Here is a 26,759-nt window from a genome sequence, read left to right as displayed (position 1 = left end):
TTCTGAGGAGGCCCCTCCCCAGGGCCAAAACGACAAATTTTGAGTTTCCATTCAATTGACCTTCAACAACGAGAATCTATACACATGTTGAATCATTTGTTAAGAAAACCAGCATTTGAAAGCCTCGATGGCATCACAAACTGAACAAGAATATCAGAAATCACCCGTGTCCAAAAATATTCGTAATCATGAATGTCGAATTATTGTTACCTTGTCCCCAGAAAATCCTATGAATTCCAACAACTTAATTATTCTACCAGGAAGCAACGATATCATCTAAAATGAGAAAGAAATGGTATAATATTTTGGTAGACCATTTTCAGGAGGAGTCGACAATTTCTAGTTCGTATAATGCTTACCAAATTAAATGCACCGATACCCATTCGAACACCGCTCTCAAAATGTATTCTGTGATTATCGTTGGTCCATTTTCTAGTCTTCAAAATTGTTTGGCATTCCCTGAAATAGATTTATTTACAATTATGACTTTTGAAATCAGATTTTAAACTACGCGTGTGACAGATTTAACTGTCCAGGACGATTTCTTATGCGGTTTGTATTTCTTTTGAAAACATTCAAGCATATATTTCAGATATTTGGAACTTTTAGTTGTGAAGAATAAATTGAGCCACATTGAGTCGTATCGAATTAAATTGAGTAATCACAGTAATTTAAAATTATAATTACTTGAACGATAAGTAGCAGGTTCTTATCTTGAATCCTGCCTTGACAAATGACACCAATGTCTCGTCTTCCATGAATGTGAGTAGGCTCTTGATGAGGAGCGCCTCGGCATAGCAAAGTTCGGCGTGTAGCTCCTCTAAAAAGTAATAATTTTAACTTATCTTCAGAATGAGATACAAATATATTTAATACCATAAATAAAGCAGTATGCGGTAAGCATGTCACAAATTATTCTGATACACGAGGGAGATGGTCAATAGCGTAACTAACGAGGTTACAGGTCGTGGATGGTTGACATCAAAAACATGTTACAAAATATTCCAATAACGTAAGAATCAATCTCAGGACGATTAAGGTAAAAATGTCCAAATAAAAATTGAAGACGACTGACTAAGAAAGTCACAATGTGAAATTGAGATAAAACCTCTAATTAATGTTTCGATAAGCGACTCAACTTGGTATGTATATAATCGACTATAAAATGAAATAAACACGTGAATTTCACCAACAAAATCAAGTTTACCTGGAGTGTAACTGTCGTAATTTGCCTTTTTTACTATTTTTCCAATATTCTGGGCGATGGTGTTCTTTCTGCGATGTTTTTGGCAGACAGACATACACTGTTTCAAAGTTTCTGCAGCCTTCTCGATGTGCTTCTGTAATTGAACGGATGGAAATTTTTGCCAAATCGAAACTGCACAGCCTTTCAAGATTTAGATCAATTTACGTCTCATTACAATTTCACTGGGACCGATTATGTCTTACTTGTTCAAAGGTGAGAATAGCCTCGACAAAAGCGAAAGTACTGTGACCTAGAGCATGATATATACTGGTTTCAGCCCACGGTGCCAGGATCTTTCTTGCTTGGACGAAATCATTGTTAAAAAAGTAGTGGATCGCTTGCTTCGCCTCCCCCATTGCGGTGTCTAAATCCATGCTCGTTGGACTGTTAAAATTTACAGAGACAAGTTGAATACGTATGTATTAGAGGGGTTCAAAAAGCAATAATATTATTTTTTTCATTTCTGCTTCTTCATGAAACTGTTGTTTATGATAAAAAACAAATCCTCTGCAGATTTAAGCTCGATTGGATAAGACTTAGAAGTCCCGCTTTCGAGGTTTTCATTTTTACGTTGAAATGATACGTAAAACAATGTTTAAGTTAATTCACTATAGATTTCGTGTGAAAATACAGACGAAAATGAAAAATATCAAAAGACCTTTTTTGTAGGCAATAATATTTAATACAAAAAAGGTCTCCAGATATTCTACTCAATTTCGTATGTTTTGAGAATTATTGTGACTTGAAAATCAAAAAATTCAAAAATCACAAATATTCGTATTAAATTCAGAGAAAATAAAAATTTTTCATTATTTTTCATTTCCGTATATATTATCACACAAATCACCACCCTAAAATATATATATTTATTTAGCAGAGAAATATGTGATCTTTTTCTAATTCGAAATTTTTTGAGAGATTTGAACAGTTTCATTTTTTAATTTGTATCGACACAGAGATAAGGTTTTTCTTGTACTCACGCAACAATGCTCTCCTGGGCATCTTGGAACTAAAAGAAAATGGATAAAATTGTTTGAAAAAATAGAAATAAACTTTTGGATAATATATTTATAAAGTGAAGAAAAAATTATATTCAACTCACTTCGTCTTCAGCTTCTATTTCCTCCATGGCTGACATTGTGCCAAATGAAAACTGTAAGGATTACGAAAATGTGTATAAAAACGGATCATAAGCAGAACCAATAACAGCTGAGCAAATCTTAATTATCAAGATGTGAAAGTTTGAATGATGCGATCTTGAGCGGAGTGGGGAGAAAAAAAGAAAGAAAAGTGACAAGCGTAATCTGAAATAGCCAGGGGGGTAAACCTTGCAGTTTTGAAATATGCATAATACATGTAATAAATATGCACGTAACTGCATGCATAAAAGTTTAAGGACGTGTAGGAAAAAAAAAAGAAAGAAAAAAGGTGTCGAAACAGACAGGAGTAGTAAGAAGGCAATTTAAAATTGCTTCATCGATCAGTTCATTATAATACTTTTACCTTGAAGAGGCAAATGTTCTAATAAGAATATCGTGGTTGTACCAACTTGACGTTATTGAGTTTCCTACAAAAAAATGGAATGGAAAAGATAATGAGAATGAAAAAAAGAAACGACATGAAATACGAAGAAAGAAAAACGAAGAAAACTGACATTCGTAAAGCGTAGTTACATCACAGAAATTATTGTGCGTCCTTATCGGTTTGCCTTACACATGTATACACTTATCAAAGCATTACAGTTTTAGGAACCTTTTATCAGAGTTTGTTATGTAATATGCGCGACAGAGACAAAGTTAGAGGATGGAATTGAATAGGGAAAATTGATTGAAAAAAAATACAAGAATTATCGTACATTTAATAATCATTTCAATTTTTATTTTTCCCCTTTACTTTTTCTCCTACCATTTCAGGGACATTGATTCACAACGTGATGAATATCGACTCGTTGCTCGCTCGTAATTAATTCAAATTACAGTTAAGTAGGCTGATATGCAATAATTGATAATAGGCTTGTGCAATTATTCCGAGTTTAAGGTTTACTTCAGTCGCCGCAAATTACACATCTTTGTAAGCACTATATTTTTCATTTGAAAATACGTCCTTTTTCTGCTATAATTGTTCGCGTTTATCTCTACACATGCATATAGATGTCACGCAAATATGGTCATAATCGAGTTATTATGGTACAAACATACATACAATCGAAATGTAGGCGGGTATAATAATCGGGTGTCAAGGAAGTGAAATCTCTGTACGTACATACATATAATACGTGTAAACTTGTGTTTGCGTAGTTATTAGAAATTAGAAACGACGGTCATAATTGATGTTTAATTGATGGAAAAATTTATATTCACTTATAGCGACTGACGATGTATGCATACGTGCGTACATACCTTGAAAAAAACGTTGAAGGTGCGCGAGACAGAAAAATAATTAGCAGCAACCGTTCACCGCCGAAGAATATCATGTAACTCAAGTTTTTAAAGCATTATTTGAGTGAAGGGAACAGAAAAATGGTCATAAGATGAATATATACGGTAATAAAACAAAGTGAAAGGAAGGTGAAACGAGAGCCGAATCAAAGTCTGCGGGATACTGTCTCTGGGTGATATTGAGTAAGTTTTCTGTATGTCTCACCTTTGCCGAATATTCCTAGAGTTTGTGATTGAAATTGATTGTTTACACCTCAGCTTACAGTGTCCAGCGCCTCGATAGTTTCTCGATTCTCTTGACTGTAATCCGATGATGTTTGTGGTTCATACATGCGTTTTGTATATAGGCAAGTATGCCGCACTCAAGTTACGAGGTATTGAATTAAACTCACGTCTGGTTGAAGCGGGGATTGGCCGTTGCACGTTACACGAATCTACGCACAAATATTATTAATCGCACGATAAATTAACAAAACTGATATCGAGTAAACGTACGGTAGAAAAAAAAATTGTGCACACGGTCCCATCAAATTAGAGCGCTTCGCGGAACTGGCAAGTCGCCATATTGGAATCACCCTTTTATGGCACGAACTGTCAACACGCGGATTCTACGCTTCGTCGCAAGATGGCGACAAACTGGAACTATCACTGTAGATGAAGTGCTGTCTCTTTCTACTGGATGCTGCGCATGCGTGAGACGATCTAAACAAAAAATGTAACGTTACTGATTTACCAAATACCGGTTAAAAGGGGTACAGCAGCGTCACAAGTCAAAATCGCAGACTGACAAGGATACACTGCGTGGTCTGTGCACCGAGCTGAATTCATAATTAGAAAGAGAGAGCAGACTTGGCGGGGGAAACACATAGCTTACAAGTATACCTCATTGTTTTCCCTGCGTGGCAGCTCTTCTCCACTCTTTCGATCGTGCAACAGAGAGGTCTGACTCTGCTCTCTCTTTTTAATTACGGCCTTAGCTCGGTGCACAGACAGCACTGTCTATCTCGATAAGTCTATGGTCACAGCACGGCCTCAAAAAGTTCGTCGTCTGCATCTTGGTCGCTCCGAATGAGAACGAGCCTTGCGTACTTTACGCATTGTATCGTACGCACACGTCAAACAATCGTAACGCGAAAAGCCAGCTTCGCGAAGAGAACTATTATTGTACAATATAATATAATGTTATTTTGAACAGTGTGTGAAAATCGATTGTTAATTCAGGAAGGGAGTAAATATGACACGTCGACGGAATATGGTAACGATAAATACCGATATTAATCGCGGATGTTTTCGCCTCTCGAATGACACACAACTCGCGATGCATAGATATTTTGTATTTTTCAACTAGATACGTGGCTTTCGCGTGTAATGTATATATATACACCCACTACGCTAACGTTAAGCAAGCATGTCCCTGAGCTGGGTAATAACAAATATTATGAAACACGTTAAATTAAATGCCGAAAAATCTCGTTAATCATCATCGGCGGGGATTATTACAGACTTTTACGTTCATGTAACAGTCACGATCGTTTTCATTATCATTTTTATTCTTAATAATTAGGCGCCAGGTATTTTGGCAGACAACTTTGTTCCAGGTTGCAATAAGAAATTGTTTATAGAATGTAAAAAACACGACTGCACGTTACGTTATTGCGTATACGTATGCACACCTTCGTTTGCATTGCGCGTGTGTGCTGCGGCATTTATTTATTTTCATTTCTACGTGACTGCACACACGCTCAACACGCATCTGCATCTATTGCCGCTCCTGTTGCACTTAACATACGTCAAATATTATTACTTCCCGTATGACATAACCTCAATTATTATTCATCTGACATTCTCACCTAACTAGATTAACATTTTCGTCTATTTATCTCATTTTCATGTTCATCGTATTTTTTTTATAACGGATTCTCCTTTTTATCCCTTATCGCAATAATTAAAAATCCTTAGTATTCATGCTGCCCTGCATTCCATAATTTTCAAGCACTTCTATATTACACCTATTTTTTTCTGTCATTATCATCGATACACTTGTAACGAACAATTACAATCGAGTGAGAATAGAATTTCTACTCAAAATTTCAATGTATTAGTACGTTGTAAGTAGAGAAGTTATATACTGTAATTACTCTGTACGACTACACTCATCTAAAGCGTAATGCATTTTTCTTGCCTTTATGCAATTTAATTTCTTTTGTTTATCTTTCTTTTTTCACTGACACAACATAATTTACCGATTGTGTAACTTTGCTTACTAAACAGTTCTTGTTTTAAAATACTGTCGAGTTAGTGAAAATATCAATAAATATTTTCAACCAACACCTCTAAAGAGTCACTGTAATGCCTTTTACAAGTGGTTAAAGTCGAACTGAATTTTTGGTAGAGTTTTACTTCACATGTGTTTTTCTCTTCCTTTGTTTCCGTTTCTTTGGTTTTCGGTCCAAATATTTGATAATCAATTTTACAATGGGATTTGAGAAAAACGTTGTAAAATTTTTCCATGTGTTGGGCAGTTGTACCAGTGGGAATGAAAGACGACAGCTTTCTCGGCACTGTCCGGCCCACAAATTTGGGAACTGGAAGTTAACGAGCTCCCAATTAGTCATGGAAAACCAAAATCATCAGCGACAACCACATCCCAGCCATCAGTCGTTCTGGAGGAAAAATGCTCGCGCTGTGCCTGGTCGGTAGGTATTTTCTCATTAAAACTGTTAATGGAATGGATCGTTCAAAGAAATAGCACCATACCTGCCAAATTGAGCAACAAATGCATGATAGCATTCGAAGTCTTAACAAAACCGATAATTTTTATAGACCAAGTCTGAAGCAGGATCTACGGCCAGGAAAAATGGCTCACGGAGGTACAGGCGGAGCGCCTGCGGGGCAGAATGCGTTGGGCAACAGCGGTAGCGGCGTGACTTCTTTCAAAGACTTTCAGGAGAGTGTCGACGATGCTTGGGATTTGGGTGATGATGAATTCTGCACGGTTTCGGATATAAAGATATCAAAGAGAGTCAGTCATTCTGCTGCTTTAAGTGTTATAAACAGCCATAGAACGGCTGGCGCTGCGCAAATAAATTGCAGAGACCAACGCCAGGAGGTTATATCAGAAGAAAAAAAAACTGAGGCCCTCCAGAGGCTCGCGGTGCAGCCACTCAGGCTCCGCAACGCCAGCATCAACACCTTACAGCCCCCAGTTATAAATCATCAGGAAAATTTCGACGATCTTGAAGCGAAAAACAGCAATTCTCCACAGCACAGATTGCACCAGTTTCCAGGTAGACCTCAACCCCTCAGGCAAATGGGTGCACCGCCAAAATTCTTTGTACCTTCGAAGGAACAAGGTAATTATAAATGTGTAGGAAAGCCGTCAGTTCTTGAGATCAAAAGATGAGACAAGTAGTTGGAACATGCGATAGCATGAAAACAATATTTTGTGAAAAAAATTAAAACAGACTATAAATTTCAGATGGGGAAAGTAAGGTAGATAAATTCCAGTCGTTGTTGGAAGCAGCATTGTTGAATCTAGACGAGTTACGGCAATTATCATGGTCTGGAGTACCTTCAAAGCTGCGCTCAGTTACATGGAGATTATTATCTGTAAGTTGGCAAATTTTATAGCGCCTGCAGTGTGTATTAGAGTTCTGAACACGAAACGAACTAAAAAATGTGCAAAATTATTGAGCCGTTTGAAAAATACTTTTTCTGATAGAGTATCACGTAAGGTGATGATCGATGTTCCATCATGGGAAATACAGATATCTATTTTCACAATTGACGCATCAACTTGAAAATTCTTTGAAGGAGTGATAATTTATGGTAATTGCTTGCTTAACATTATACCCAGTTTCGTGTGAAGATTCTCAGGTAGATTGAAACCAATGAAATGTTTTGCCAGACCTTCTAAAACCCAGATTGCGTGAATTCCATAGGAATATCTGCCGGCGAACTTGGAGCGCAGGCCCCAGGTCTTGGAGCGTAAACGATTAGATTATTGGAATTTGGTAAAGCAATATTATGACACGGAAAGGGACGAAGCATTTCAAGATACTTATCGCCAAATACATATCGATATACCAAGAATGTCGCCGCTGATAACGCTCTTTCAACAGCCAACCGTTCAACTCATCTTTGAAAGAATACTTTATATCTGGGCTATCAGACATCCAGCGTCTGGTTACGTGCAGGTGAATTTTCAGTCGTTTTTTTTTTCATTCTGTTGAAGATATTCCCAGATTTTTATATTCTTTCTTTTCTTCGTCTCATTGATTAACAGGGAATGAACGACCTTGTGACGCCATTCTTCCTTGTATTTCTACAAGAGGCTGCGCCAGCCTCGGCTTGGCAAGATCTGGAGAATTACGAAGTAGTTTCTCTGCCGGAGGAGCGGAGAAAAGTCATAGAGGCTGACAGTTTTTGGTGCTTGTCGAAATTCCTCGACGGAATACAGGATAATTACATTTTTGCCCAGTTAGGAATTCAGCATAAAGTTAATCAGTTGAAAGAGCTGATACAGCGGATCGACGGTAATAATAAAACATGCGTGATCAATGAATAATTGGTCGTTTTACGATTTTCATGTATACATGTACAACGTTCACTCATTTTTTCTAATAAATTGTTATAGGTCCGCTACATCAACACCTTCATCAACATGGCGTAGATTATCTACAGTTTTCGTTTAGGTGGATGAATAATTTATTAACTAGGGAATTACCTCTTCACTGTACCATTCGCCTCTGGGATACTTATCTTGCTGAGTCGGACAGATTTGCTTCTTTCCAGCTTTACGTTTGCGCCGCGTTCCTTCTGCGCTGGAGACGACACCTTCTCCAGCAACCAGACTTTCAGGTGAGTGTCAAATCACAGCTGAGTAGGATGACTTATTCAGTTTTTCAAACAATTTACTTTTTTAGATCTTCACGTTGCAATATTTGAAAATTTTTACAGGGACTAATGTTGATGCTGCAAAATCTGCCAACTCAAAATTGGACCGATTCCGAAATCGGTGTCTTGGTAGCAGAGGCTTACAAATTGAAATTCACATTTGCAGATGCTCCGAATCATTTGCAGGCGCATGACACTAGATGACGACTTTTATACGCGATCTCTTAAGGCGAACAATAAATAACTGACCAAACAACGATGGCTCACATTCTTTCCGGATATGAAAGTCTCGAATTATTTACAATAGAAAGAATAAATTAAAAAAACATCTAAGATTTTTCAATTGTAAACGGAAAGAACCGGCACACAGCTTGTGAATTTCAATTTGTTATAGTAATTATTATTGTTGAATTTTTAAAAGATACAGCCAACAATTTGGGAACCGTTCCTTCGAAATTTGGAAACTTGGCAATTGTTATCGTTTTACTTTATTACTTTCTTGATACTCCCGCTGCTTTGAAGAATGGCATTTTTTTACGTGAAAAAACTACTCAAAGCACCGTTGAACTTATATTTGAAAAAGATATTCTTTTTGGGGGAATTAAGCACTATAAATAGTAAATATAAACGCATATATACGATACATGTATTCATAAGTTTTATTAAAAATTTACAATGTATTTAAAATGGTGTAAAGTAGTATAAATGAACTTCGATACGTTCTTGATCATGCCTTTTTGGCGATAGTATTATTGTACTGTCGCAGATGTCGTCGATATCATAAAGTTGATACGAAAGAGAAAAAGGAAAGTGAAGGTATCAAAATATTTATTCGTAACAATTCTCATAGGTAATAAAAATAACTGGTGATGTCTCAGTTGCAGAATCATGATATTTAATAATAATTAATAAAAAAGGTTGCAAACTATCGTCTGTTCATTTGTTATCGTTAAAATTGTTATATTTTTAACAGAAATTACTTTCGAATAAAATACATTTCTGGTATGGAAAACGGTGAATTTTCTTTCGTTACTATTCGTACACCGCATGTTTCTTGTATTTTCTCATCAACACTATCATCTAAACTACGACTGGGCATTCATGTATCATTTAGTCACGCTAAACAGCAAGTAAAAATGTGAAAAATGGCGTTGAGCTTTTCGTTCATTAAAATTGCGGCAGTTCTTATGGCTTGTCAAGTTAAGTATCAAGTGAATCGTAATCATTGCTTTTAGACTTCTCAGTTTCAGATGTGAGAATATCACATGAGTATTTGAGTAAAATATTATTCTGTCGGAATTAATAGCCGTTCTGTAACATAATTCGAGTTGAAGTAGAGAGATTCTTTTCGTTAAAAATAAAAGCAGAAGAAACAAAACAATGAGGAAAGGAATTATTACATGTTATAATAAATAAATTAAACTCCCTAAATGCATTAAAATTTACTGACAATAATAATTAGCCTTATTTTATAATGAGTTAATTGGATTATTCAAAATGGTCTCTTCTGTTCGTCAGTCTTAGAATACGTGGCATTCCTTATATAATTGTTATGCAATGCGATTATTACATCTAGCGATACAGCATGACTCTGCATGGGACTACTTCATTTAGTTTCGTAACCAGTCAATTGACTTCAAGATGTGCAGCTTATTTGTATTGATGAATATTTTCCACCACCAGTTAACGATTCGTAATAAAGCTTGATATGAGCTTTGTTTTATCTTGTTTTCACTCATTCATTCCCTCAGTAAATAGTTCACATTCATTATGCCATAATATCATCTTACCTATAACTGAATTCGTCATTACTCGTCCAGATCCATTATGTTGTAATCGAATCCAAGGGGCTGTAGCATCGACAATGATTCGTTCTCATCAAAATCCTTCTGCAAAATTAGTGTGAACATCATTCATCAAAGGCACAATTCTATCGCGTCAAATTCTAATATCCAAAGTAGGTGGATCAAAAAAATTCAAGATTTCAAAAGAAAAAAAAAGCGTCAAACGCTGCCGTTAATGGACTCCAAGTTCTATGAAAACTTACATAGTCCACAGCAATTGGTAGCCGATCAACGCATGGTGTGCATTCCATAGTGCTACGCCCATTGTTATCCGCATTACATTCGCAATGTTGACACGTGCCTGGCGTTGCACTGGTCGCGATTCTTTTGGAGAATACAGAGATGAACTTTTTAATAGCTGTTGGTTTCTCAAAGCGTAATTTTTTTCCGCTGAAAACAGTGCCATTGGTTTCAAGAGCAAGTGGCGTGCAGTAACCGAGAATGCTTTTGGAAAGTTTGACTTGTCTGTGCAATTCTTTATCCCCAGTCAGCACTCTCGTATCCTTTTTCGTATACGATTTGCTTGCATCGAATCCGTACAGCACCTTTCCTATTCTTTCCTTTTCCAGCTGGAAATCCGCGTCCACCAGTATGTGAAGTGTCACTTCGTGCTCGAGCATCACTTGGTGCAGGACCGAATAGTCCAACTGTAATTATGAGTTAAAAATTAATGAAAACAGAAGATCGACTCGAGTCTGGAAACGTTAAAAGTTTGAGCTAGGAGTAAGATTGAAATTAAAATCAGAGCTATTCGTATTAAAGTTTGTTCTGTAAAGGGAATTTATTCGTTATCATTTTTCAGTAACATATCATGAAATTCATCTCAAGAAGCACAAATATAGATCTTTTTATGTATGTGACATGTTTAGAAGTGTATTTCACTACTTGTTAAAAGCCACGTAAAACGGACCCGGCCGTCTATGAAATGATATGAAAATAGGTCATATCTATTTTAGCGAGAAGAAATTTTCGAATTTGCATTCTCCATTTTTCAGTAACGGGATCAATCAGGTTTTTTTTCTCTCTCATTTAATTTTGGTTCTATATCGAGCAAAGTCTGTCTAAAATCGCTAACAGCTACGTATATGAAATTGCCATACCATCTGGTGCTGAGGATCACAGTGCGAACATGGCAGTAAAATAAACGTTTTCGAAACACCAGCACGATATTCCAGCAGAGAGGCATATCTCAAGGCAGCAAATATGTCCTGAGTGCCATTTCCAATTGGGACATGGTCGAAGTAAGTCATGAAATGTTTGTGATCACTTGTAAATGTGTCTCCATTAATAACCAGGCTCCTTGGTTGATTGTACACGCCATCTGCCCCAAATGTAACCAGAGACCATCGAAGATTATCGAGTTGTAACTCGTTGAACTCCATCTTCAGTTGAGAAATGAACAGTTCCATGCTGGCGTTTGACTTTATATTCTTGTTACAGTTTTTTGCTTCGACGATGAAAACAATGTCCGAAGATTTGGGGACTGCCTTGCCTTCCAATTTTCGGAAGCTCCCCTCTGCGACTTCAGACCCATCGACCAAAGTACATTTGGTGCATTTGTCCGGGATCCTGATATACGTGTCGTGGAACAAGCAAATTTGGATGTAAGAAACGGCGACGTTGCAAGCCTCTTTTTCGCTTCTGCTATTGAAGCACATGGTTTCAAATGGATTCGGATTCACTGTATTGAAGCAGGAGCTGAACTCCGAATTTTTATTGGCGAACAATTCTTCACAGATTTTGAGCTCGTCATTCTTTGCTGGTTTGCTGAAGGCACGATTCTTCATGGTAGTACATTGCGTACGATTCAGTGACCAACTCTGCGCAAAAGCTCCGATATCTGTGCTGATTGTTCCATAAGAATTCAAAAAGTCATCCGACTGTTCATTGCTCATTGTTCCAAAAAGACCGGCGGTCTTTCCATAATACCAACCGGATAGTTCGAGTGTACACAAATCGAATTTCATATTGCATTCCAGCCTGAAAAGCTTTTTCCTCGACTCCACGATGACTATGCTTGCTTCTTGATAGACATATGCCTGTCCGTTGCCAATCTCAGCCGGAAGTTGGTATTCGAGTTGAGAATCCAGCAGCCTCACAGACTGTATTAAACAGAAGAATAGAACAGACCGAAATAATTAGCGATTTATTTATTTTCAAGCACTGCCATGCGTGTCGAGTCGACAACAATACTCACGTTCTTGAATACGTCCAGCTGAATCGCATTACCTCCTGTTACAACGATTATTTGATGACTGGTGTCAAGCTCGTCTACACTGTATTTGATCAAGACGGAAAATTGATTGTGGACAAAATCGTGCGCAAGTAGATAAGTACATTCTCCGCTAAATTCGTAATAGCGACCGTCGAAGGTCATGTAATGTTGACCACCAGCGATCATTGCTTGAGCTGGAAAGAAGCGAAGCTGTGTAAATTTCTTCCGTAGAACCCGTTGGGTGTGAAACACGTGATGAATTATTCTTCGTTAGCTGCTTCGAGACGAAATAGAAAAATACCTACCCTTGAACGGTGGTAACCAGCTGGAAGGCTCGGTATAGGGTTTATACTGATAATAGAGAGTCCAGAAGGTCAGGTTGGATGTGACGAAGTAGGATTTCAAGTCGGAGATGGCGCGATACTCCGCGATCTCTTGGAATTCGGGTGTTTGGTTGAATGCGTGCCAAGACATTGGAAGTTTCTGTTCAAGATGCAGTAGCCCCTTTTCTGGACTGAATATGAATTTTGTTTTGGCTTCTCTATACCGGTTTTCCGCCTGTAAAGCCGTCTGACTAATGTCAGTCAGCTTTGAATGGATAAATTTGATGGTATGATTTATTTGATCGCCTACTTCGAAGTACTCGTACAAGTACTTGGCTTTAGCGTAAAGTTGTTGAACTTTTTCAATCGTGTAATGCAAAAACGGCAACTTCGTCAACTCCAGTAATTCGTTTATTATCTCGTCTACGACGTTCTTAAGCTCGACGCCAAATGGCACCATTGTGAAGTATCGTTCTCTAATGAATGTTATAATTATGCCAGAGTATTTTCTGACATTTGTCACTATGTCATGGGCCTGAATGTCTTTGTATATTCTGTCCACATCCTGTGTGAAGTTTGTGAAACGGTCAAAGTAAGGTGAAGTTATAATCTCGTTTCTGCGATCGTACAAAAAGTCGAGGACCTCCTTGCTCGCCTTCCAAACAACTGTTTCGAGGTAGTGAATCACCTTTATAAATAACGGCTCAACATATCTCAGGAATTTTGTCCACTGGTCAGAAGCAGCCGTCGACATATTTGCCCAGAGGTTTTCCATCCACTTTATAAACGAGACATGAAGGTCCTTCACAAATTTGTCATACTTTTCAACAAACTTTTCTATTATCGACGCTATTTGAGCCATGGAATCACCTTTCAACATTGCCGTCACGATTTCTGATAGCTTGTTGTAACCGGATTTGACAGCTTCTATAGCCCACAATAGGGAATTTCTTACAGCCTGACCAGATTCCCCCATAATCTCCCATATTTCGTTGAATATGTTCGGCAAAGATTGCATGTGACTTCTCAGAGACAAATCGTCAATCACGAAGGAGCCGAATGCAACGATATCTTTGACGTAAAACTCATTAGCGTTGTAAGATTTATTCAGATATATTTCTAAGTCTTCCAGATCGGTTTGCAGTTCTTTCAGGTTGCTAAAAACATGAGAAATAATATTTTTAAACAGTTTCTAACCGTCAATGGTGCTATTTGTGAAAGCTAAATAAAATTATCCTACTTCCAATCCTCCAGAAACTTGCTCACATCCTCATGAGCGTCTTCCCAAATATCGTAAATAGCACTGACGGTCTCACTTCTTATATACTGCTTCCAATATTCGGCATCGTTACCTATGCTCTCGTATGCCTCGTTGAATGAGTCCTTTACCGTACTCTGAAAAAAGGTTTGACAATTGATTTCAGCGAATAATATTCTTCTACAAAAAATTCAGTGGACCCAAAGCTGGTGTTTCCTGAGGTTTACATCGCAGCATGATGATAAAAAACACACCATGACATCCTCCTTAAGTTCTGGTCTCCACGTCATCTTTGACGTAACGAGTTTAGAATGATTTAACCGCAAGTAAAAGGAGACATCTGCTATGGTGAGATCATCACTGTAGGTTCTCCATATATCGAAAACGACATTACGGGCGTCAGGAATCTTTCCATACATTCTCAGACTCTCGACAGCATCTGAATAACAGTAATTATCTCAAAGGACATGCACCAGCTACAATCCATAGCATCGCGAATACAATTCTAGTTGAATCTTACCTGGGGTGTAATTCACCATCAGCCAAGTAAGCTTCTCGTCAATGTTGAGGTAAAATTGCCCCGTCGCGTCTATGTCTGGTGTATAAACCAACGATCCGTTAAGAATGTATTCCGGATGGGTGGGATAGTACCTAGTCTTCAGATGCTTGACTACCTCCTTATTCTCTCTGAGCAATTCAATCTCATATTTCGACAGATCTATGTATCCGTATAGCTGTCCTTTTTCCACCGGAAAGAAACTGCGCTTGTAGGAGCCGTGATTCTCAACTTTGACGAACACAAACATGTGTTTGTGAAGGGTCCCGTTCACTCGTAAGTCCAAGTTAGTGATCGGATGTTGACCAAATATTTCATAGCTGTATTTGCGGTCCGCTGGCCAGCTGCTCTCATCGCGTACCTTGCCACGCAGTACCAGGAGCTTTTCGGAATTTTTTGAGTAGTCAACCACCAAAGCGACATTGATGAAATCACTGGGATCAGTTCTGTCATATTTCGCTGTGAACGTAACGTCTTTTTTGAAACTAGGATGTTTGAAACTCAGCACCGCCTGACGCTGTCCCAACAAGTCTGTGCTTTGCAGTTTTTTCCACTGAAAACCTGTTCCTACGCTTCGAGGTCTGGCCATATCCCTGTCCCATTGAAGTATGGCTTCCGAGTTTATGTCCGAGCTGCCAATGCTGTAAGAGGCGTCAAGGGTGAAGTTTCTCCTCGGATAAACAAAGTCTAGTACCACAAACTGGTTTTCGACTTCTTCCGTTGTCTTGTTAAGTATATTAACATGATACGAGGCCCAGGCGTCGCTGGCCAGACTCAAACGAGCGTTGTGGTCGAATTCTCCCGGGAGGATTTTGTAATCTGTGCGCAGATTTACCGTGCGATTCAAGTGAACCGCTTTGATTTGAATGTCCTGACCCGTATGCGTTGTTCTTATGAGAGTCTCGCCGGCTATGTGAAAGTCGGAGAGGTTTCCCAGCCTGTATACATCAACTTGTTTCAATTCTGTCGTTGGATAATTTGTCCCAGCGTTACCGCCGCTGTACTCGTACTGATTGATGTACACGATTCCCAACGGTTTAAAACTGTTCTGAATGGTTATTTCGATGCGATCTTTTTCAAAACCAGCTCTCGACTCGCTCTTCGAGTTATATTCACCGTGAACTATTCTCTGCGAGTTGTAAATCAGCTCCGAATGGCCAGTAGTGATCAGTGGACGTTTTTTGTAACCGTATTTCAGGAGTCCACTGTGGCGAGTGCTCAGAGGAATTTCAGCCTGCAAACTGCCCTCCAAAGTCGAATCGAGCTTCTCACTGTTATACGTGTATTCTGATTTCAGAAGTGCCGTCTCGCCTGGCCAAAACGCTTCCACGTGTCTCTTGCTGTTCTTTCTATAAAATTTAATAATTTCGTATTATCGTACATGAAACTTACATTACATATTTCATACAATGTGATCCTGGAACTGGCTAGACTTTGCAATATCCAGTAAAGGAATTTCGAATCCAAATTTAGTCACATCAAACGACTAACAAGAAGACTGGCAAACAACGATAAGAATAAGGACTAAAAAATTACATTGTTGTGTAGACCACGAAATTGCAAGCAATGTAGGGTATGCCTTCTATTGGAGTGGACGCGTTGAACGATCCATTGACGTTGGCAAGACTGGCATAGACGATGCGTGCTGTTCCGAGACGTTTTGAAGAAGGATAGTAGACGTCTGTATTGATGATATTATAAGCTGTTGACGCTTTGCTATATTCTAAACGAAGTATGAAAGTTTCTTCTTGCAAGAATTTAGGCGTTCGAAGTGAATAATCGAAGCTGATTTCGTTCGGTTGGAATGAGACGTTGACAAAGTTATTCACTGTCTGATGAGATTCCAAACCCCATGTGAATCTCAGATGAGCATTGATGTCTTGAGGGTTTATTGTCAGCTGTTTAGCAAAGAAAAAGAGATAAAAGATAAATATGTTTTCAAATTATGAATTTTGAAAAACTTAAAGATTATGTCATGGTGAAAACATTACTTCTAAATATTTCACTGCTTATCTATAACTTATCTGGCTTTTCCTGAACTTTTATTTTATAAACTGTGATTTCCATAAGATTTTTTGTGCATACTTTTGCAAAAATAAAATTGTTTAATTCAATTAGATACTCACCGAACCGTCTGAAGCATAATTGATTTTCGAGACCTGAGTGTTGTACCCAACGGCGTACTTCGTGTTTTTCGGCTCCTTCAGCAAATGATAGCTAACCAAAACAGTATGACAATCTTTCTCAGGTGGTGGTAGTGTCAAACTAAATATAGCGTCTACGTTGCCTGTATCAATAAAACCTATGGTGGCATTACTGCCGAACGTCCAAAGCTCGTGATCAATGTTAACATCAAATCCTGTGTTAATGTTCCTCCTTGTATTGTGAGGATCTTTGAAAAATAACTTAGTTTCAACGTGCTTCTTAGCTTTGTTTATTTCGTAATCAAGGAGAACGTTTGCATACATGTCCTCCAAGTAGAGTAAACCCCATTTAAATTCAATGTAACTTCTGTCTTGATTAAAATGATGATTGGCTTGGACGCTTCCTGTTACATTAGACAGAAGCATGTCGCCACTGACCATGAAGTTTTTTATACTCTTGAAGGGGGTTTTTCCACGTACATATACACTAACGTTACCGTTTACTTGAGTATTAACAAAAGTGACAAGTTCGAAATCGATCTGATTTCGATCAGCGCTGTATATTTTTGCACCCGTATTCCAATTCAGTATGTTTCTGCAGCTAAAATCAACCGCCAAATCCCTCGGACTGTTTATAGTTTGGAACTTAAATCCATAAGTTTCTTTGACGTAGCTCAGAGTGATATTATTTTTCAGCATGGAATTTTTTGCAGGAACAATCGTCGCATCAACTGACATAACAGTTTCGTCTTTGGTAACTATCTGGCCATAGACTTTGTAAGGTTCTGCCGAGTTAGCGCTGGTCAAATCACCTTCAAATTCCAGCAGTTCGTTGCTCACTTTCAAGACGTTCCCAAGAAATTCAAGAGTCTCATAATTTTTAATTGGAGTTATCGCTCTGCCGCTCACTATCTTGTCTTTGTAGTCGCCGATAATTTTAAACTTGCTTTCAGTTCGGTATACAAGATCTAGGTTCAATTTAGCCGACTCGTTTTCCGATATTGAATTCGCATGATGAATGCTAACTCTGACGTGCTCAAGCATCTCAATTGGCGAGTTCAGTTGTAGTGTCGCGTTCATGAACTTAGTTCCTTCAACCTGCCAAACTCCTTGAAGATTATACTAAAATGTAGGAGAAAAATTATTTACTATATGATAATCATCATAAAAATCGTGATCGTTCCATCTCAATCAACTCACAACTTTTAAAACTGGTTCATAGATTTTGAGTCCAAATTCCATTTGACTTTCCCGTGACGTCAAGTCTTTTTTTATTATGATTCTGGTCTTCGGCACGATAAACTTGGAGCTGTTAATTTTTGCTTGCATCATGGTATCGAGATAACCATCGTCGGACTGCAAGAAAATTCAATCAGGAATAGAGTTTGATCATTCTAGCAAACAAATAAACTAAGTCACAACGTAATTGGGTGTTTAGTAATTACTTCATAAGATCCGAGAAGATCAATTTCGAAGTCGTTTCCGCTTAGATCAAACTTTCCTTTGTATAAGTTTTCATCCACTTCAACATATATCTTGCCATCGACGTATAATACGAATTTCAGAGGCGTTTTAATTCTGAACATCACATCATGAGTTTGTAAATCGTCGGCAGCTCCACGATTCGTATAGTTGACATTATAACCAGCCTGAAATTATGGACAGAAAAATTTATTTCTTACGCACAAACAATAATTCTCAAAGACGATACTTACTTCCATCCAATTAGCGTGATTCTTCACTCTCAAATCCGTTGCAACAAAATAGTCGTTGTTGATAAGGTCACAACTAAGTATGTAGGTGGAAGTTATCTCGGACGCGGATTGGAACGGTGTGTCAATCTTCAGCTCATTTTTCATGTTGACATAATCGTCCAAACGAAATCGATCATCAAGCCGAATAGTTCCGGACGGAATTTTTAACGAACCCAAAACTTTGAAATTTGGATCATTCTGTTCTATGTCCAGATCACCGACAATCGTTTCAAACAGGGCCAAATCGATCTGAAATTTTTTTAAAATATGAAGTAAAAATCGATGACTATGGGAGAAACAAAACGAAATTACATCAATTAGTCGATAAACGTTCAAGTTTCTCACCAGAATCTGTCCTTGCCAGTATAACGGCTCTTCGTCCTCAATGTAGTCATATAAAACTTCCGCAGAGGATGCAACTGGGTCAGGTATTTCGGGGATGCTGAATGGGGGAGGTTTTGGTCCTCCGTTGGCAGTGACACCGAATTTGGTGTCGGAAAAGCGAATTGAGAATTCACTGTCAATTAGCATTTTTTTAATCTCTGGACCATTTTCAACAACAAGCTTAGTTACGATGCCGCACTCCTCGAATCCATCCATAGGAGTGTAGAGAATGTAGGTGTGGTGAAAATCTGTGAGATTTTGGTAGCGCCAAACACCGACGAAGCCAGCCGTCATGTTCCTGTAACCAACTCTGAAATCGGCTTCCTTTTTGTTCAATTTAGCAACGACAAGTGAGTGTTCGAGCAGTTCAATCGGCGTTGCAACTTCCAGTTTGAAATTGAAGTCGGATCCGTGAAGAAACAGTTGAATCAAAGCCTCGAGTCCTACGCTTCCATGGGGCCCGTCGATTCTGGCCACGACATGTCTGTCCTTCTCAGACAAACCAAAGTTTCCCTGTAAAGTAGAGAACCTTTCAATGGGTGTCGTCAAATTAAACTGCACCATCGATTCCTTGATCTTAGCCAGATCGCCAACCAAATTTCCCGTGTACTTCCTTTTGTCTAGGTCAACGTAAACTGCCCCGCGAATTTTCCAATTTGGAGTAAACTGTAGGCTGCAGGTTACGTCTCCTCTTTCATACGCTGCCAGAGGGGATATCATGTTCAGGACTCCAGTCAAATTGAACGAGCCATCCTTTCCCTTGATTAAATCCCAAGAACTTTTCAAGTCCAATACTTTGTCTGGGTAGTAGGTGATGTGCAGACGAGTGTCCGTTTTCCTCCCATTGGATAATCTGTGCGTCAGGTTACCATTCATCCACTTCAGAGGGTGCATAGTGCTGACCAGTTTATAATTTCCTTGCCATTCTAGCACCTTATCATCTTCGATCAGGGTTCCTGACAAATCTATCGAGAAGTGTTGTGAATCTTGCCAGTGAACGCTGCCTCTCGCCGTTACGGCATTGCTGTTCTGCATATACCTGCGGAGAAAACAGAGATATAGTAATTGAAGAAGATATTCCACAAAGCACGGGCTGTTTGACATCGATCAAACGACCCGTGAGAGATTTCAATGGTTCTACATATGAACTTGGATATGATAATTCACCTTGCATCAAGCGACGTCCTTTTCCATAGTTCAAAAGGTGTGAGAAGCTGAGATTCTATTTTGAATATTTTGTTAGTTGGCTCCATGTTATAGTCGGCATTGATGGTGAAGTGAACGGCATGCACTGGCGACCATTCCACTCGGATATCAGATACGTAATTATTACGTCCGCGAAGCGCCAAGATAGAACTTCCAGTGACGAGTCGCCCAGGGTATGTGACCATGACTATAGTGCTGAAATTTTTCTCTGTGGGATCGGAGAACTTGACGAATTGAAATGACGTTGCAAATTTAAGGTCAGGGTCCCGATTGGCATCCCATTTTATTTCTAAACCGGCCTCTTTTTTGTTGGGCTCATCTATCGCTCTCGCTATCAAGTGAACATCTTTCCATCTGTCTAGGTGAACTTCGATTCTCGCTTCACGTTCCTTGTCGACGTTTGCAGTGAGGGAATAAACGTTGCTTTTGTATCGGCACTCAAGGTAGCTCAGAAAGTGCATTGTAGTTAGACTGCCGTGTGTTACTATCAAACCATATTTCTCTTGTTCCGATTGCTCGAGTTGCAGATCAACCTTCAAATCTGTCGCATCGTTGTAGATTTTCAAGTTCACCACGACATCTTTGGCAAAGCTTGGCGAATCCAGAAGAAGCTTCACTGTGTGATCAATTATGGCTACTGTAGAATGATCTGTGTAAGTTCCATGAGCGGTCATATTGTGGCCGCTGAACCAAGTGCCAGCCAGCTTGACATCATACTCGTTCCGCGTTTTCTCCTTTATATCTATATCTATCAGCATTGGGGTAAATGTTGGTATCGTGAGATTGACATGGGCTTCAATGTCGAACATCGCTCCGCGAGGCATTTTCACAGTCGTCAAGAGCGCAATCTCCTTCCCTGAAGGTAAGAAAAAACATACATTAAAATTTTACTACCAATTACTCGAGAATATTTATTGTGTAATTACCTGGAGCGTATCGTATTAAACCACTGCTTATGGTCTTTACCCCACGAGAAAAGTGACTAACTCCGACCTTGATGTCCAGGTTTTGTATCGGTTTTGTGATGGCAATAAAAGCGGTGATCTTGGCTCCTTCGTTGGAAAGGTAAGTTCTGGAGTTGGTAATAACCAATTGAGCGGTGAATTTGTGCTTATCGTCATGGAGGTGGGGGTTCGAATTTATTTCAGTATGAATTTCAAGGTGGCCTAAAGCTTGCCGGTACCATGCGCCCATGTTGATATTTAAGTGGGGATAAGCCGAGGATTGCAGCTTAAAAGTGGCTGCTTTGTGAGTTAAACCCTTCTGAGACTGATTGCTCAGCGATACTTCGACTTGGACGGTTTCCTTCTTCTGAGCAGCAGAACCCTGTATTTCTTTCAGCTGATATTCGACATTTATATTCCCTGAAACGCTGGCGTTTTTCCGCATTATGTAACCCCTTATTTGACTCCAGAATTTTTTCGTTTCAAACAGTAAATTGATATCACTTTGCGATACATTCCCCTTCTCCGTAATTTGTACTGTACCTATTTTTGGGAAATTCGATACTGTTAATGTTAAGGGATGTATCAAATAGTAAAATGCTTATGTGAATGAAAAGCGGACAATGTTTCAAACATAAATATGTTTGTTGATGTAATAGAGAAATTTGTTCTAAAAGTCAAGAAACGAATAAAATCATATTTTTGCTAGACAAAATTGAGAAGCCGCAAAATCGACAGGAACAAATTATTTTTATTAATGTTTACTTGCCCGAAACTTCAACCACCCGTTCGTTATTGATTGCCAAGTATAATTTAGGACTATAATTGTAGCCGTGGTGACTCAGCACCCTGGTATATCCAATACTAGCGTCCAGATGTTTAGTACTATTAACATCCAAGCCAAGGTCTATTAGAAATTGATCGTCTGTTTTCTTGTAAGTTCCTGAAGAATAATAAATATTGATTGAAATTGCGATACGAACAAGGAACGTGAAGTTTGGTACACGAGTGATAAATCATCACCTTTAGCAACTAGTAAACTACCAGCTGCGCGTAGGACAACAGAAACATTGCGGTTATTGGCGTCGAATGAAATCTGAGCACTCATCTCCCTCTTGGTCAGAGATCCAGGAGTATCGAAGACCATTGTGATGTTACTCTTATTCTGAAATACAAAAGATTCAGGCTGTATCGAGTCTAATCGCAAAGTGAGGAACCCAGTACAAAATAGTTATAATTTCTAGCTTACCTCAGAACGTTGCCACTTATATTCAAAAAGATAGCTTTTGATCGTCTTGTCTGTTTTCATCAAAGACACCTTGAACAGAGTCGGCCCATTCAAAACGAAGTAGGCAGCGTTTGGATTCTTAGTCACGTTTGAAAATTGATAAGTGGTACACAACTTGAGGCCTATAATTTTATCGAGGGCTGCCCAGCTGCAGGTATTGTTGCTGACGATCTGTATCAGGTTGTGTTTCTTCAGTTCCCTTGTACTTTGATCGGAGACGATTAATCCTACTGGGGTTTCGTCAGTTTGGGGTCCGTTTGTGCTGAGATACGTGACGTCCGTGAGCATGGAAAAGACTTCAATTTTTTCGTTGGGTAGACCTAGGTTAAGGCTGACCAATTGCATATCTTTTACAATTAAATGTCCTTGCACTGCCCCGGAACTGTATAAGTTGGACTTCAGCTTGATCCCGGCACTTTTGTAAAAAGCGTCGATAACCATTGTACCAGTTACGTCCACGCTGACACTGAAAAAGTATTACAGAAGTACAGTGCTAGCCCAAGTTTTCATTTCCTTTAATGCGCAATCAAGTGTCTTACCTCGGCATTATGTTTCCCATTATTTCCAGTGCCTCACTGTTTCCTAATCGCTTGTTGTTCAAAGAACCAGACATTTTAAAGTTACAAGCTGTGGAGCCAGAAGCACTGAGATGGAGAGGGAGACCAGAGGTCGTCGGAACGACGTACGAAGAGTCCAAGAACATGCCAGTTTTTTCATATTTCACGTCATTACCGGAAAGGATTTTCATCAGTTTTGCCCAAGGATCGAGGGAGGCTATAGTGGTTCTGATTTCTTTGTCTCCAGTCAGAGTTACATACTGCACGTCGTTGCCGAAGATTTTCAAGGAAAAACTTAATGTTGGATTGTCAAAATTATTGTCGATTACGTTGGGCAAATTTTTTATTTTCTCAGCATAGTTCTCGCCTGTGTTTTCACTATTTACCGATCTTAGGCTCCTCAAAAAGTTTTTAAAATGCAAGCTCACTTTCTCGTTACTGAGCGGGCCGTTAGGTCCGAAAAAATTCTCTGCGTAATATTCGATTCCTTCAAAACGAATTGCCACTTCAAACATATTTATAGATTCGCCCAAGACATCAACGGTCGCATTTATGGTAGCGGTTCTCGGTATGTAAGACTTTGGTGAGAATATTAAATTCGTTTGATAATTAGCACCAACGTTGTACTCGTCTGAGAAAAATGAGCTTTCATAGTTTCTGGAAAATTTACGAATATCACTGTCGAATTTCTTTCCCAAATCTCGGTCCATTAGCAGACTCTGAACTTCGATTCTACTCGGCGACGAGGACTTCAGAAGATTTTTCAAATGGCTCCAAACAAACGATCCAACTATGCGAACAAATATTGAAAAATATTAACTTTGTTCACTAAATATTAAAAGCATCTTGACTGTCGTTATTTCAATCGCAATGCAGTACACTTACCTTGATTGACTTCCTCTTCTTTCAGCGTGTGCTTTATTATTTTTATCACGTTGTAGTCAGGGCATCGCATCACCTGGAGATACGAAGCGATTCGGAGTTCCGTATCTTGACTAGAATTTCGGTAAAGATTTAGAAAAAAAGCGTCCCTTGTTTCTTGGCATGAGGGCAACCTTCGATGAGCGTCGATGGCTGCCACCCTTGTCTCCATCGTCAAATATCCACCCGCACCTTCGATACATCCCTTCAATATTTCTCTTAATCCCTCAATTTCTAATCCCATATTTCCAATGGATTTCAGAGCTTCCAACGTCTGTAAATTGAAAAAATTTATGTATAATTGATTTTACTTTTTTTGTTTCATTCTTAAATACTTTACTCACATCTGAGAAACGTAAAACGATGATTTACAAGCTAGATTATATCGCCAGCTACGACACTGATAATTACCTGTTTCGTTTCCAATGTCGAATGACTTTTTCTGCGGCAGCCTTTTTCGATTTTTGCTTCTACATAGCGCAAAAATCTAGTAACAGGCTCTACGCGGAGGCAATCGTTGTCCACGTTTGTACAATAGGCGTGAATGATGCTAGAGTAAGCTAGGTCAAATTGGGAATCACCCAGTTCGCTTTGATGCTCCAAAAGGGGTGCGAGTGCCCGGAGAGTCTCCTTGTCAGGGCGTGGAATTAAAGCGAATCCTGATATCCAATCCTTAACTTTTTCGAGTGGCACTTGTTTCCGTATTATTAAATCCTTCTGAACCATCAGAGCAGCAGTGCTTTCGATGTACGGCAGAGCATTGATTATGTGCTTTCTGAAAATCGTGATAAAGACTCTTCAGTATTTAAAATAAGACTTTCTTTTACCGCAGTTTTATTGGCGGTAAATTGGTATCACGGGATGAATCGTCAATTTATACTACCTTCCCGTTCTGCAGATGCTGTCGGCACGCAACAGCAGCATTGACAGAGATGGGTAATTGAGTAGACGAGCAGAATGAATGAACTTTGTAAACACTTTGGAGAATTCCTCTTGAAGTTGTTCACCCGATCTCATCTTGCACATGCTCTTGAGGGAGTTGCGAGACGTTCGCAGCTCTCCGTGCGTTGGTTTCAGAGTAACGACATGGTTGTACAAAAGGTTGACTCTTTTCGACAATGGAAAGTCCTCTCCTTCGCCTTCGTCTACATCTACAAAGTCGGAGACTTCCTCGATCAGGTTAAGCGATGACCGAGTGATGCTTGTCGCCCCGGCCCTTCTTCCGTTGGATAAAGGTCGGAGCATGTGCACGTCGACGCATGTTACCGCCTCGTAGATGTTATGGTCCAATGTTATTTCACAATCGCTCGAAGACTTCAACAATGGCTCGCGAAAACTTCGAGGATTTGATGAAAACGGACTTCTGTAAGAGTTCGATTGAAGAACGGAGAGATACTTGTTTCTATTTGTACAAGATGCTATGTTCTTTGTTTTCTTTAATAAGAGACTTGTCTGCCTCGCTTCGTAGAGCTTGTAATGTGTGTGGCAAATGCCGTTGATGTCCAATTCTTCAGAAGAATGGCTTACATCAAACCTTTTCATCGTATTTTGAAACATAGAGAGTACTCCTTTTTTCATGTTCAGCACCCACACCGGTTCCTCGGGGTGCGGGCAGACCTCGAGTATCTCACCATCTCGAAACGCGAATCTAAGTGCATATTGCTCGACGTTTTTCACAAACTCAGCTCCAGCTCTGTCGGGGAATTCAGCATCATAGGTTGAACGATTCGACGAAATGCTCGACTCCGTCAGCTTCAAATGACCTTCGCAAGGGGATGTGAAACTCAGTGATACCACAGCGTCAATTTGCAGGGTTGATTCATTGCGACGATCGTTTAACGTCACTCCCAGGTTTGTACTGACGTCGATTTGGTACGCATAACGGTAAACCACACCTTGCAAATACTTGAATTTTACTAAGTGGTCGGCAGAAACTGTGGAAACAAAATTTTGAGTACACTCACGTATTGTTTGAAACTTGTTTTTCTTCGTTCTATTGTAAGAAACTACTTTTCAAAAGTGTTACTCTGCATAATATGTTTTATTAACGTTATATTTAAGAAACGAAAACTCACCGGAACATTTTGTGCGACTGCACAGGGCCGGGACGTTGACGTACACTGTAACGAGATCAAATTAATGCTGTGAACTGTGGTAGAAGTTTTTTTACCATTTTCAAAACACCAACTAAAAATATGAAAACTCACCGGCATAAGTATCGATGCACAAGACAACAAGGCACAGATACACCAGTATTAACAAACGATTCATATTGAATGATGTTTAAATAAAAATATGTTAGCTAAGTGTTTAACATTGCCAATAAATTTGGTTTCGTGGCGCGGCGATTCTGGCTCAGCAACTGATCTTAATGAGATATTTATCTCTGCCCTTCTCTTCTCCAACGAAATCACGTTCTAGTTCACTGCAGAACAACAACTTGTTGACAGAAAGCCAGGCAAAGGAATACTGGGGGTGAAGCTGAACGAATTTAATTTAATTCAACGCTTGTTCGATATTGGATAAGTAAGTGCTTCCTGCCTTCTCCTGTGCTTTCTGAAGGGGAAACGGATATGCTTGACACAGCATCGTATGCAGTTGTGTGGTAGGAATTTTATAGTATTCCAACTGGTGGGTTAAAGGTTGAGGATTGATAAGATACATGATATAAGGCTAAAAGACATCAGGCAAAGGTCTCTTTGAAATTATTGGGAGTCTAGGATACTCACGGTCAAAGTTCAATACAGATAAGACGTCAAGAGGGAAACTAATCCAATGTTGGCTC

The 26,759-nt window shown here is 39.1% G+C and overlaps 3 protein-coding genes across 11 annotated transcripts in view; 1 reads left to right on the top strand and 2 right to left on the bottom strand.

Moving 5' to 3' along the window:
• Positions 1-4,449, bottom strand: part of LOC124305243 (tetratricopeptide repeat protein 39B-like) — a 10,289-nt gene extending 5,840 nt beyond the window's left edge. The window contains exons 1-10 of one of the 6 annotated variants that reach the window (XM_046764429.1): positions 4,180-4,448; positions 4,077-4,118; positions 3,890-3,984; positions 2,349-2,399; positions 2,227-2,255; positions 1,450-1,630; positions 1,208-1,340; positions 688-820; positions 360-459; positions 211-276 (exon numbers count right to left, since the gene is read on the bottom strand). In XM_046764429.1, coding sequence (XP_046620385.1) covers positions 211-276; positions 360-459; positions 688-820; positions 1,208-1,340; positions 1,450-1,630; positions 2,227-2,255; positions 2,349-2,384 — 678 coding nt within the window. In that variant the 5' untranslated portion in view covers positions 2,385-2,399; positions 3,890-3,984; positions 4,077-4,118; positions 4,180-4,448. Of the gene's footprint in view, positions 1-210; positions 277-359; positions 460-687; positions 821-1,207; positions 1,341-1,449; positions 1,631-2,226; positions 2,256-2,348; positions 2,400-3,645; positions 3,741-3,889 lie in introns of those variants that run through there. The other 5 variants (XM_046764435.1, XM_046764434.1, XM_046764430.1 and 2 more) reach the window with 5 other exon arrangements.
• Positions 3,743-9,592, top strand: LOC124305245 (TBC1 domain family member 22B). 4 transcript variants are annotated; one of them, XM_046764439.1, is made up of 8 exons: positions 3,743-3,867; positions 6,207-6,380; positions 6,508-7,037; positions 7,163-7,293; positions 7,626-7,880; positions 7,970-8,219; positions 8,321-8,544; positions 8,644-9,592. In XM_046764439.1, the coding sequence occupies exons 2-8, from the start codon at positions 6,298-6,300 to the stop codon at positions 8,782-8,784; spliced, it is 1,614 nt and encodes a 537-aa protein (XP_046620395.1). In that variant the 5' UTR covers positions 3,743-3,867; positions 6,207-6,297; the 3' UTR covers positions 8,785-9,592. The 4 variants fall into 4 exon arrangements, with proteins under 4 accessions (XP_046620395.1, XP_046620394.1, XP_046620396.1 ...); XM_046764438.1 differs by lacking the exon at positions 3,743-3,867 and adding an exon at positions 4,741-4,939; XM_046764440.1 differs by lacking the exon at positions 3,743-3,867 and adding an exon at positions 5,416-5,493.
• On the bottom strand, positions 9,217-26,604 carry LOC124305239 (uncharacterized). The gene is made up of 25 exons (XM_046764415.1): positions 26,182-26,604; positions 26,050-26,094; positions 24,858-25,908; positions 24,386-24,749; positions 23,939-24,248; positions 23,036-23,843; positions 22,458-22,962; positions 22,232-22,373; positions 21,978-22,151; positions 21,191-21,751; positions 20,226-21,120; positions 19,020-20,097; positions 18,636-18,923; positions 18,366-18,569; positions 18,121-18,276; positions 16,903-18,042; positions 16,313-16,674; positions 14,741-16,125; positions 14,475-14,659; positions 14,203-14,357; positions 12,945-14,119; positions 12,622-12,833; positions 11,525-12,526; positions 10,628-11,071; positions 9,217-10,469 (listed from the first exon to the last, which is right to left on the bottom strand). Exons 1-25 carry the CDS (start codon positions 26,243-26,245, stop codon positions 10,389-10,391), a joined length of 12,786 nt encoding a protein of 4,261 aa, XP_046620371.1. The 5' UTR covers positions 26,246-26,604; the 3' UTR covers positions 9,217-10,388.
• Between the last annotated feature and the right edge of the window lie 155 nt (positions 26,605-26,759).

The sequence above is a fragment of the Neodiprion virginianus genome, chromosome 5 (assembly GCF_021901495.1).
Source record: "Neodiprion virginianus isolate iyNeoVirg1 chromosome 5, iyNeoVirg1.1, whole genome shotgun sequence".
NCBI classification, from domain to species: domain Eukaryota; kingdom Metazoa; phylum Arthropoda; class Insecta; order Hymenoptera; family Diprionidae; genus Neodiprion; species Neodiprion virginianus.
The sequence above is the reverse complement of the archived record's forward strand: the minus strand, read 5'-3'. Positions and strand labels throughout refer to the sequence as shown.

Coding starts and splice junctions, on each gene's coding strand:
- LOC124305245 (XM_046764439.1), top strand. CDS start 6,298: ATGGAAAACCAAAATCATCAGCGACAACCACATCCCAGCCATCAGTCG. Junction 6,381..6,507: donor GCTCGCGCTGTGCCTGGTCG/GTAGGTATTTTC, acceptor TAATTTTTATAG/ACCAAGTCTGAAGCAGGATC. Junction 7,038..7,162: donor TGTACCTTCGAAGGAACAAG/GTAATTATAAAT, acceptor TATAAATTTCAG/ATGGGGAAAGTAAGGTAGAT.
- LOC124305239 (XM_046764415.1), bottom strand. CDS start 26,245: ATGAATCGTTTGTTAATACTGGTGTATCTGTGCCTTGTTGTCTTGTGC. Junction 24,249..24,385: donor CGACATTGGAAACGAAACAG/GTAATTATCAGT, acceptor TTCAATTTACAG/ACGTTGGAAGCTCTGAAATC. Junction 22,152..22,231: donor TAGTTTACTAGTTGCTAAAG/GTGATGATTTAT, acceptor ATTATTCTTCAG/GAACTTACAAGAAAACAGAC.